At 39.1% G+C, this 12,651-nt stretch overlaps 1 protein-coding gene across 5 annotated transcripts in view; it reads right to left on the bottom strand.

Annotated features, from left to right (window-relative positions):
* Nucleotides 1-600: 600 nt before the first annotated feature.
* The window catches only part of LOC147572004 (uncharacterized), a 218,898-nt gene continuing 206,847 nt past the window's right edge, over nt 601-12,651 (bottom strand). For 3 of the 5 annotated variants that reach the window (XM_086695527.1, XM_086695530.1, XM_086695532.1), the window contains 2 exons: nt 8,101-8,194; nt 601-2,378 (listed from right to left, as the gene is read on the bottom strand). Coding sequence is in view for 2 of the 5 variants with exons in the window: in XM_086695532.1 (XP_086551658.1) it covers nt 8,194 (1 nt within the window). In the remaining 3 variants the exon portion in view is untranslated. Of the gene's footprint in view, nt 2,470-8,100; nt 8,195-12,651 lie in introns of all 5 variants that reach the window. The other 2 variants (XM_086695528.1, XM_086695531.1) reach the window with 1 other exon arrangement.

Genomic DNA, 12,651 nt, shown 5'->3' with positions numbered 1-12,651 from the left:
AGATACAGATAATAATCTGACTTCCTGCACTAGTTACTCTTCGCAGTAGGTTGGCTTATTAAACTGGTTGCTACAAATTATAGGTCAGAGTTCTATTCTTATGTATAGTGTGATCATTGTCTCTGATGCTCCAGGAAATTCTGATGCAGGAGGTTCTCACACACGGCATGCCAGATGTTTAAAGAGCTTATCTTTATCTCCCTGGTTGACTCTGGTTAAACCAGGCTCTCCACCAGTTGACATTTCCCCAACTGGCCCCAGTCCATACGGATATTAAGATAAAATGACCAGTTGGAATAATAACCACTTCTTTGTGTAGCCCTTCACAATTTACTATTTTTTACATTCTTCTTCACATTTAGTCTTCATATCACCTTCATTTATAAGGGGCATGATTTTATATTTCCAACTAGTGGAGCATGTGTTCTCAAATATTGCTAGCAACAATGAGAAATGGCCCAGTCACTTTGGTTGGCTTCCAGTTGGGAAAACTGTTTCAAAGTTTCTTATAAAGTTAATATTCATCGATCATATGACCTAGCAATGCTACTACTGGATATATACCCTACTAAAATGAAAACTTATACTCATGCAAAAATCTGCATGTGAATATTTACAATAGCTTTATTCATTAACGCCCAAAACCAGAAACAACTCACATGTCTTTTAAAATGGGTGACTGGATAAATCAACTGTGTCACACCCAAACAATAGAATACTACTCGGCATCGAAACGAAATAAGCTATCGATTCAAGAAACAACATGGAAGAATCTTAAATGCATTTGCAAAATGAAAGGCTACATAGGGTCTGTTTCCATTTATATGACATTCTAGAAAAGGCAGAACTGTAAAGATGGACAACATCAAAGGCTTCTAGTGGCTTAGGAAGTATGAGGGAAAAGTAAATTACAAATGGGAAGCATAAGAAAATTTTGAAGATGATAGAACTGCCCTTTAGGGAACAGTCATAGTGGATACATGACTCCATACATTGGTCAACCTTCATGGAACTGTATTGCACAAAGAGTAAATTTTACTCTTTGTCAATTTTAAAAAATCAGCCAAGATATTAGAGGAATCTAAAATAGAATGCAGCCTGTGACAAAAGAATTTAATTGTATGAATAATATAAGTACACAGAAGGGAGTGGGTAAGAAAGGAGCTGACCTAAGTTTGCAAAACAGTGACTTGACTAAACACTATAAAGCTAAAGATAAAAGAACTATATACAAACACAGCACTCTAGGTGGTAAATTTGTTTCTCACTGGGGTATGAGTTAGTAGTTCTGACACCACTATATATATATCTCTCTCTATATATATATCTCTATATATGTGTGTGTGTGTGTGCGTGCATGCGATGAGTCAAACAAATATGCAAATAAATTACAAATAATGGAAAAAATGCCTGGAGGCCCTACTCTTGAAAAAAAAGGCAAGGTTTATAACATAGATAAAATATAAAATTGTTTGTGTCCAGGACATGGTAAAAAAAATGTTTGTAGCATGAAATTTGAGTCCTAGAGAATAACACATTAATACAAGGGAACTGGGCATTTCTAAACATGATACAGAAAATACAGCCTGTATTTCTTTCTGCTTTTGGTTTAGAGCTTATCTATAGCAAGAGTGGTCAATGATAAGATAAAAAATATAATAAACCGTTATAAGTATTTCAAAATAGTAGCAATAAGTAAAATCATCAATCAAAAAAATTGAAGGCTTTAAACCACCATGTAACATGATCCTATTACTACCTGTTATTGAAGTCAGCATAGTGATTACAAGAGATAACAAAATATATAAGTGCCAGATGATCAATGGTGATGGCTTTCCAAAGATTGTGCTTTGTGAAATGAAAATAAAACACTGCTAACCTATGATCAGAATCAGTTTGCTTCTATGCTTTTCAATGGTATTGGAGTACATCAAATGAAGAATGCTGTATGGTAGCATCATTTTAAACCTATCATAGGTGAGGAAGACCACTCCCCTCATTTAACCTCAGGTTTCAGAGATGGGATCTGCTTTCCATGACATTTATTTACGATGTACACTCTCTGGGGTACTGAGCACATTCACTGAATTTTATGAGCCATCTAGTCCATTTTGAGTCACTCTGACGCTCTTTCAATGACAAGATTGAAGCATGTTTTGCCATTCCATGAGAATTTTGCTGTGTAAATACTATGGTCTTCATCAGAAAGGCAAAGAGTTCAGTAAGTAAAGCAGAAAACCTTAAGCGCAACTACCTTGAAATCGGAATTTTGAGTATCGGTCTTGCCACTTCCTTGTTGTAGACAAAGCGCTTACTCCGGGCCGTTTCTTTGGCTGCCAGATCCTGATATTGATCCCGTCCCTGTTCTTTCCACAGGCCTGTCAGGAGGTCCAAATGAAATTGTGCAAGCATCACTGCTTTGTAATCTCATTACGTTCATACATAGGAGAGTTGCCATGATGATCATAACTATTAACAAGAAAATTCTTGACATGAATGAAAATTGAAGAAAAACTCTTTATAATGACAGAAACATTACATAATGAGTGATTTGTTACATTGATCAAATGATGTCGTTCTGAAAATCACCAATATGACCATTAAAATGTTCTTCCAATTATAGAATGTTCAATGATAAAGAAAAATACAAGACAATTATAATGTAGTAAATCAAACAATTTATGAGTATCAAAAATTATGGGGGTGCGTGGGTGGCTCAGTCAGCTAAGAGTCCGACTCTTGATATAGATAGGCTCAGGTCATGATCCTAGGGTTGTGGGTTCAAGTCCCACGTTGAGCTCTGTGCAGAGTGTTGAGCCTCCTTAAGATTCTCTCTTTCCCTCTCTCTCTTCCCCTTTCCCCCCTCAAAAAAATTATGTTTTTTTTTTTTTTTGGAAATGGAAGTCATGATACTCCCCTTCTTTCCTTGCTTGACTTGACTAAGAAATAAATAAAGCATGCAAATTCATTCACACAAAGACATTGGAAATATTCCTCCCAGGTGTACCTCTGTGATTTAAAAGGTTGTGAAAGCTGAATATAAAAGGAAAGAGTTATTGATGGTAGAATCCTGTCATCAGGGAAAGATTGACCTCTTTTCAATCACAGGAGATGGCAATTATCTGTTCTTACATAAAGCTAGATCTACTTTTGCCAAGTTAATGAAAGTAAATAAAACAAGGATTCTTTTGTTAATCCTGGAGATCAGATGATATAAAGAGAAAACCCTAGAAAGAAGATCAAGAGGCCTATTTCTAATCTCAGTTCTCCCCTGTTACTAGCTACACTGAACCTCAGATTTTTTCACCAATGTAGTAACATTACCCCACCTACTCCAAAGGGCGAGTGCAGAGAGAGACAGAAAATTAGAAAAAAAAAAAAAAAAAAAAAAAATGTCAAATGAAACAAATGTGAGAGTGCTAAACAGTGGAGGTTATCAAGAGTGCGATTACAGTTTTCCATTTGGGAACTAATCGTACACTCAGTAAACTCAGTGATTAAAATAAGAGTCTGCCCATAATCGAAAGATCAAAGTCCTTAAGACTAAATTCTTGGGAGTGGTGACGAATTTAACTTCTATCATTTCTTAAAAACATCAGTTCCGGGGCGCCTGGGTGGCGCAGTCGGTTAAGCGTCCGACTTCAACCAGGTCACGATCTCGCGGTCCGTGAGTTCGAGCCCCGCGTCAGGCTCTGGGCTGATGGCTCAGAACCTGGAGCCTGTTTCCGATTCTGTGTCTCCCTCTCTCTCTGCCCCTCCCCCGTTCATGCTCTGTCTCTCTCTGTCCCAAAAATAAATAAACATTGAAAAAAAAAAATTTAAAAAAAAAAACAAAAAAAAAAACATCAGTTCCTTTTTCGGAGAACTGTGTCCCACCAGAGAGGCCACTGTCTTTACCCAGGGGTCCACCTCTGCTCTTTAGTCTCAGCCTGACTGAGAAGAAGTGGAAATAAATTTGTGGAACTTTCTCTGTCAGCACCCTGTCAAGAAGTCGAATGTTACGTCCATTGCCCTGGGGCACTGTGGCAACTACCTGTACACTTTTCCATAGGTCCACTGCTGAAACAGGACTTAGAGACTTTATAGAGCCATGATCACTCTCAGCCTCAGTTTCCTCACCTGAAAAACGATATTATGCTAGATTATATCTTTGGTCCCTTTCTGCCCTAAAATTTCATGCTCACGTTCTGAATTGACAAGAAAGGAACCATGCTTACTTGGCTCCCAGTGGGAAACACTCCTGTCCCTGCAGAACACGGAGCCACTGTGCAAAGAGGCTTCTGAGTCTCCCAGGAGTGGACCCAGGATTTATGGGGCCTGAAAGTCATACATCTGGGGTGGGGGATTCTGCAAGCAGAATACAATATTTTGAATATAAAATTAAATAAAGAAGACCTGTTTATTTACAATGAGAAAAGGAATTATAACAAAATTATAAATTTTAAAATGCTGACAAATAAACCACAAAATCAAAACAGCATGTTTTTCTTAATTAACTGCTGATATACCTCATAGGACTTTTTCCTAGTTTTTCAGCTGTGTGCTCTTTCCTTCTTTGTATGATAATGGTATTTACAATTCTTACATAAAGAGAATAAAATGATAATTTTGTTTTTCCTCTATCGTGGGCAATCCAAAGTTGTTTTTTATTATCGATGCTTAAGATGCATCAAACATGTGACTGCACACACACGTGTACTATTTACACTACTGCTACCAGTGTGTGCCCTGCAAATGCAAGGCTCCTGAGAACTTCTGTATGTCTCATTACTGTGAATGCTACAACATTTCTGTTGTGGTGAGGCACTGATAAGAACCAAATTCTCCACTTACAGCTTTGCCCACTGATGAATAAGTATTTCTGGAAGCTATTCTTGAATTAGCATAGCTAGCAATAACTTCACTATACATGAAAGTGGCTCTAAATCACATAAATACATAGCACCGACCCAAATTAAGTGTATCCTTAATTCAACTTTTCATTAATGAGTTCCAATGCCTATGGTCATTCCAACACCACGTGACAGGAGGAGTCATTTGTAGGGAAAGTAGCATTGGGAAGATGCAGAGGACTTCACAAATTATACCTGGAATGTCTAAATTTTGGAACTTTACAAGGAAAAAAAAATGTCCTCTCAGGGCTTTGGAAAGCACAAGATGAGAGCTGCTGAAGGTTATATGTCATTAGATTTTCATGGAAAATCTTCCTCTGTCTCTCTCCAGGTGGCCTCAGCCTGCCCCTGTCAGCAGCAGCCTAGGTCGGAAGGAGGGAGACTCAGACTATTATCCAAAAGAGGACACCTGGGAAAGTCAAGAGAAGGAGCAAATTCTAGAGTATTTGGAATAGCTCCTAAAGAGAAGATGAATGTAGTTTGAAAATAGTTACTGCCTCCATCTTGCATGAAGGACGGTAGGAAACTAGACAGCTGCTTTCCTAGGTATAAGAATAGGAAATGACCAAGACTGGGTTAAAACTGGATTCTGCCAAAGGGGCCAGAGCATTTGTGTGCACCAGAGGCCGCACCAGAGGCTGCCAAATGTGAAATGGGGTAAGAGTGTTGGGAGCCACGATGGTTAGTGATATCTGTAGGGCACTGAATTCCAAGGTGGTACCATGTTTTTTAATTTTTTTTAATATTTAATTATTTTTGAGAGGGAGAAAGGCAGAGTGCGAGCGTGGGAGGGGCATAGAGAGAAGGAGACACAGAATCTGAAGCAGGCTTCAGGCTCTGAGTTGTCAGCACAGAGCTCGACGTGGGGCTCAAACCCACAAACCGTGAGATCATGAGCTGAGCCGAAGTTGGACGCTTAACCAAGTGAGCCACCCAGGCGCCCCAAAGGTGGTACCATTTAATCCAGATATTCAACACCCCCGGCTGGATATGTCAATCCAAAGCAGAGAACATGAGCAAAATGATTGGAGATAGTATATAGAGATTCAAACTACATTCAAACTACTACTAGTATGTAGAGATTCATACTACACATTATGAATATATACATGTACACACATACACACACACACACACACACACACACACACACACACACACACACAAAACTGTAGGCACATAAGAACAAGTAGAGAATATAGCTCAAGTGGAAAACACTATGTCCAAGTCAGATACATGTGGGGAGAAATTAAAAAATACTATAATCAATGAAGGAGGGAAGTCTCTCTCCTGGTTTTCAGCAACTCAATGGTATGAGCAGGTAAAAGCAGGCAGTCACGTTCTGTTACATAAGCCTAAAAAGGGTTATTTGCAACTCATAACCACAGCACTGCTAGAAGAATCTGGAAATTTTTCTGGTTCGCCTAGATAAAAAAAGATAAAACACGATCTCTGCCTTCCCAGTGTATATGTTTACATGGAAAACTATATTAGGTCACAGAACCTGACTTGGAGATTTGCTTGCAGCAATCTTACGGGGAGCGCTCTCAGGAACGGTACCAGTAATGAAATGAGAGTAGCAGAATTGGGCAGAGAGAAGTCAAACCATAGTGCAGTTTCAACAGAGCTGTTCAGCCTATTCCCCAGAATGCACTGGAGTGAGAATAAGTTTTCAGAGTTGCCTTGAAGTGAGGACATGAGGTCTTTGTACGCCTCCAGTGGGCCAGTCACTGGATGGAGGTTTCCCTGGGGAGGGGTGTCACCTTGGGTGAAGCAGCTCCCTTCAGGTCCAGGGTGGTTCCCAGAGGGAGGCTCAGCTGTGAGTCCTTTGCAGCCAGCACTCCCCATGGCCAGTAGTATGAATGTCATTATCCTGAACAAGCAATCTGTCCAGCACATCAAAATGTACACTCCAGACGAAGTATGAAAAGAAGCGAAAATAAGCTCTAAAACAGTAGTGTAAGATCTGGAATTTAGTCCTCGTTGATGAGTCAATTGCAAAATGAGTGGCATGGACAGCAGAGAGCGAGCATCTTTCTGATCATTCTCCTCTGTTTGAGTATCTTCTCTGAGCTGAGATTACATGTCTCTCACGATTTATATTAAAATGTAATGAGTCCCTTGAAAATTGTGAGGCACGGAGCTAAGACACCAATGACCACTGGGAGAAGAGAATAAAGATAGGTGTGCTGGGGCGGACCGTGCTGTGAGTGTTCTCATTGGAAAATCACAATGGAGGGCCACAGTGCACAGGAGGGCATTTCAAGGGCAACAGCTACCCTCGAAAAAGACGGCAAACTGCAAGCCCTAGGGAGAGGGAGAGAGCTTTTTAAGTCGAATTTGCTATTTCTTCCTATTTTACTAGCCCCTGCTGCTCATGTCCTGTTTTGAATATTCTATTTCTGTTTAACTGCATTCTGTAATTCTGTCCCCCGACAGCAGCTGCTCGGCACTTGGCAAACTCTGTGGGCAATTCAAGGATTTGTTTACCTTTGCTCGGAAGCTCCATGACACTTGTTCTTACATTCCGATAGAGGCAACAGAAGGAGAATAAATGCATAACATAGAGAACCAACTACCGTTACCTCAAAAATAGGCTGGCTCGATGTGTGTTTTCCCTTAACTGCAATTAAATATTTTTTATAATAGTGAATGCCAAATAAGTGCAATGGTCCAAGAGAAAATAGAGAAAACAAATGCTAACAGCCGCCATGTGGCAATCCCAGTTGTATTTGGATATAATCATTAACTTTGATTCTCAAGAATTTACAGGGAAAAATAATGTTATTCTCTCACATTACTCAGGAACCTTGCAAATGAACTCTCTGTCAAGTGATTTCAAGATTTGCACTTGAAAAATGTGGAAAAGGATTAGGAAGTTAGCAGGTTGGGATTGAGGGATATCTTTTGTTTTTCAAAACATACCTAGCCTGAGCTTTTAAAGAAAAGTGGCTAGCGCAGGATAGAAACCTTACAGTCAATAATCCATGGTTTTATAAGGATGGTATTTCCGTGGAGACCATGATTTTGAACGATATTATTTTTATTTTATGTACGTTAGCTGAATTCTTGAATCAATTTTCAATTTCCAGACACAGAGAACCACTTATTTAGAGTACTAAAACTTCTTTTCTCTTCTTCCTACCATAGTATCTTTTTATTTTTACAGACCCAACTAGATCTGCTAAGGCCCTAAATTCATACATACCTGTGGCTCGCTGTTTGACTTTACTGATCTTCATGAAATAAGGATCACTTTCCATACTGTTTGCATTGGGTTTTTGTTGTTGTTGCTGTTGTTCCTGATAAAAAAATATGACAAGCAGTACCTTAAGTGTTTCTTTCAATTTACTTTTATTATTCTGTTAAGTATTCCCTTCCTAGAGAGCCAGACGGATATTTTTAAAAGATTTTATCCACATGACCCAAAATTAGGTGATTTTGTTCAGTCTGGGAAATCCTGATTATACTATGGGTCATTTTATATTTCACTCCACTTGACTTTTTTTTTGGGGGGGGGGGCAGGGCGCCTTTCTCTCAGAGTAGATGACAATGGCCACTCTAGTCCCATTAGGACTTTAAGAAGAGTGTATACACATAATAGTTACCCTAAGATTAAATAGGCACTTGTAATATAAAATTCCTCTGTCAATTATAACTTCCCCTTGTGGTTTGTGAATTATTTTATATGTTTGAAGTATGTCCCTACACCAAAGTCAGGCCTTACAAGTTCTTCCCACTTCCTCTTAAGTATGGAAATTAATCATTTGGGACTATAATTAAACATAAGATTCACAAGAAAGGAAATCTAGCACAGAGAGTTTCCTACAGACATGTTAGATAACCCTTAATGAAGCATTTTATACCCTGTTAGGACTTTATGCCATGTAGTCTGTGTATAAAGTGGTTATTGAAATGGTTTTAATATTTTAAAAATGATATAATTCCTCATCTAAATAACAAAGTTGGGAGTGACACTATAAAACAGGCCACAGGCAAGTAATGTATGATACTTGTTACTCTTAGTCATTACATTAATATTAATAATACTTATAAGGAATTAAACTATTAATTTTTCATAAGACCTAAAAAAAGTCATATTATTGCAATAATTCAATCACAGAAAACACAAAGGGTGCAGGATTCCAGCTGAATGCAAATAGAATTTAAATATGTATGTTTCAGTTTAACCACCTCAGTATGTGCTGTAGATGTGGCTTAGTTTTTATTCTAGCTACGTAAAAGAATTCAACCAACTTTCTTCTTCGCATACAAAGGAAATATTTTTTGCAATATGGTGTTCTGCTTACCTGAGCTACAGAAATTTCTCCTACCCTGGCCTTTAATCCATCTTTTGAAACATACTGGAGCCTGTCCTGAAGTGAATATCATTCTTATAGAACCAAGATTCTTGCTAACTGAGAAAAGACAACTTTTTTGTGCTTACTCTCACACAATCTGGAGCGTTTGTCATTAGAGAGAGCTGCTAGCCTTACCATAGACACCCCAATCATACCCTCTTTCTCGTAGGGATTATAGCTGTGTTTGATGTACCTTTTTCTGCCTGGAAGCAAATATAACTGAGTTGTCATACCCCTAATTGTGAAAGGGAGGATTGAAACGGCAACACCAGAAGTCAGTTGGTCTCAAGGGTAATTCCTCTCACTCACCTCTGGATAATGCTGGGTGGTATTCAGTCACTATTTCTTTGGTCTGTTTAAGTCATCTCCATGCTCCATTTACACATTCCCAGTGTAGGGTCTGCCTCCAGGAGTGTTGGGACATGCCAAGTGCCTACCTCCGAAGTCAGTAAAGAATTTTCTGACTATATTAGTCAGAACGGGCTAGGCTGAGCTCTGGTAACAAATTAACCCTGAAATTTCAATGGCTGAACAATACAAAGATCTCATGAAGTCTGATGGCCTCCTGCAGTGACTCTGCGATCCAGCTATGTCTATCTCGTGGTTCTGCTTTCTCAACAATTGCAGAAGAAGATGTCACCTAAAGATCATACAGTTGCTCGTCCGTGTTGTGGCCCAGAAGTGACACAGGCACTCGCACCCTCAACCTATTGGCCAGAACTAGTTGTACAGTGTTTCATCTGGAGCCAGGGTAGGTGGGCCAGGGTGGTTGAATTCTTGTTGTACTCAATATTTTCCCAGTATAAAAGAAATTGGGACATTTACACAGATCAATCTCTTCTGACCCTTTAAAAGAAGAGAGGATCAGGAATATAGGCCTTTCTTGAACTGATTCTTTAGTTTTGTCCTATTTGATATTTATGAAACAAGCGTAGCCATTAGCTTAATATAATCTGAAACTTCAATTAGATATAAAATATTTTATAGGTCATTTTTAAAATACTTTTACATTTTACTTTTTTTTTTTTTCCCCAACGTTTATTTATTTTTGGGACAGAGAGAGACAGAGCATGAACGGGGGAGGGGCAGAGAGAGAGGGAGACACAGAATCGGAAACAGGCTCCAGGCTCTGAGCCATCAGCCCAGAGCCTGATGCGGGGCTCGAACTCACGGACCGCGAGATCGTGACCTGGCTGAAGTCGGACGCTTAACCGACTGCGCCAACCAGGCGCCCCTACATTTTACTTTTAAATTTACTTTTAAATTCCATTTAGAAATGCAAAGACTAATATTAATGGAGAGACACTGATGTTGCAATGCCTCTTTAAATTTTTTTTAAAATTTTTTAAATTTTATTTATTTATTTATTTGAGAAGGGGGTAGAGAGAGAGTATGAGCAGGGAGAGGGCATAGGGAGAGAGACAGAGAGAGAATCTCAAGCAGGCTCCACACTCAATGCAGAACCTGACACAGCCTTTGATCCCATGATCCTGGGATTATGACCTAAGACAAAATTGAGTCAGACGCTCAACTGACTGAGCCACCCAGGCACTCCTGAAACTTTTTCCTAGAGCCCTGGCTTCTCATCTTTGCACTGGTAACATGACTGTTTATCATTATTGATGATTAGTTTACCAGTTATTAACTTATTATTAATGTCTATGTTGTATCCACCCAGTCAAGCTGCAAATCAAGAAGGCCTCCTGCTCCTTTGTCTCATCCTTCATATGCAAGTGATCATTAAATTCTGTCAATTCTACCTCTTCAATATCCCTCACATCCATTCATTTCCTGGCTTCTCCATTGTCACAATATCTTATTTTACATTCCTACCATCTCTCCCCTGCATTACTGTGAAAACCTCATAACTGGTTTTCCCGAATCTCATATTGTACACCTCCAATCCGCTTTCTGCCATTCACCTAGATTCTATAAATAAAGCATTGTATGTGTTTGTGTATTCAAATGTGGTCATATCATTGTTCTCACTCACTAGATGAAGTCAAACACCCAGCCTAGCCATAGCAAGACATGATATGTCCTGCTGACCACTCCGGATTTATCACCACCAACCTCACCCACTGCAGCTAGTGAGATCAACTTGTTTTTTCTCTGGAACGCTCTTCTCTCGTTATTGGAGAAATTCGCATGCATCTCCATATGACCTTATGGCTCCCACTTCTGACATTTCTTTTTATTCTCCAGGACTTGATTTAGCAGTAATCTCTAAACATGGGTGAGGTTTTCTTCCTTCAAGCTTTCATGCCATGTGCTAGCCCCATCATAGCTCTTGTTGCACAAGATGGTAATTTTTCCCTTGATGCGGGTCTCTCCAACTATATTGGAATTGTTCAAATTAGAGTCCAAACAGCACCTTTGTCTGAATCATGTACAGAGCTTGTTAAAATTATAGATCCTAAGATGCCACTCTAGATCTACTGAAACAGAATGCACCGTATGAGGTCCAGGGCTCCATAATTAATTACCCAGATTATTCTGAGGCCGACCAGTGTTGAAGAACCATTACTGCAGGCTATAGGTCCTTTTGGAGACAGAGTGCTTTGGTCATTTTCTCCACATGCGTCTCTTTATGGCTAGCACAGTGCCTGGCATGGTAGGCAAGCAAGGATTTAATGCTAGAATTTAATATTAGTTGTATTCAAATGACCTGATGTTTTCATATTTATCACTAAACTATTTTACTAAGTGATTCTAATTTAATCATTGTTTTCTTTATGTTTCTATTGAAGTTTTATTTCTAATATTATTTAACATGTGTGAAATTTTAAAATAAGTTCTGATTTTTTTCTTCCTAGAACTATTTTATATAGTGACTATTTTATATAAGGTGACTTCTAAACATATTTAGAATTTCCTTTCAAAAAGCTCCAATAAAGTTTCACTATATGGGCTTCATAGGTAACCTGTCTCCAGATGGTTCAGCTATTCCTATGTGTATTTCTAAGATTCATTTATTGGATGAATATTAAAAAGCTCTTACCACGTGTCAAGCACTGTGTTAGACACTGAGTATACATTGGTAAATGAGAGACATAGCCCTGCCCTTACAGAGCTTGCTTGTATTATTATTGGGATACAAGCAAACAAATACATGCGTTGATGGAGAAGTCATGTATATGTTGGTGCAATACAAAATGTTAAGTTCTGGGAAAGAAATAAGTAGGGTGTTACACGGGGATAATGAGATGATGAGTGTGGGGACTTATTTAATGTCCAGTCCAGGCTTCTCTGGGGAAACAGGCAAAGCTAAAGGGTGAGTGGAATCATCTATGAGAGACGAATGCTCCAACACAGAAGGAACAGCAAGTGCAGAGCCCCTAGGGCAGGAACTTGGGTGGTCAGGAGCCTGGAGGAAGCCTGAAATGTCTGGCTTAAAT

Source organism: Puma concolor, chromosome F2 (genome assembly GCF_028749965.1).
Source record: "Puma concolor isolate L17-30 chromosome F2, mPumCon1.1.hap2, whole genome shotgun sequence".
Lineage (NCBI taxonomy): Eukaryota > Metazoa > Chordata > Mammalia > Carnivora > Felidae > Puma > Puma concolor.
Note: the sequence above shows the minus strand (reverse complement) of the source record. Positions and strands in the feature narration are given on the sequence as shown.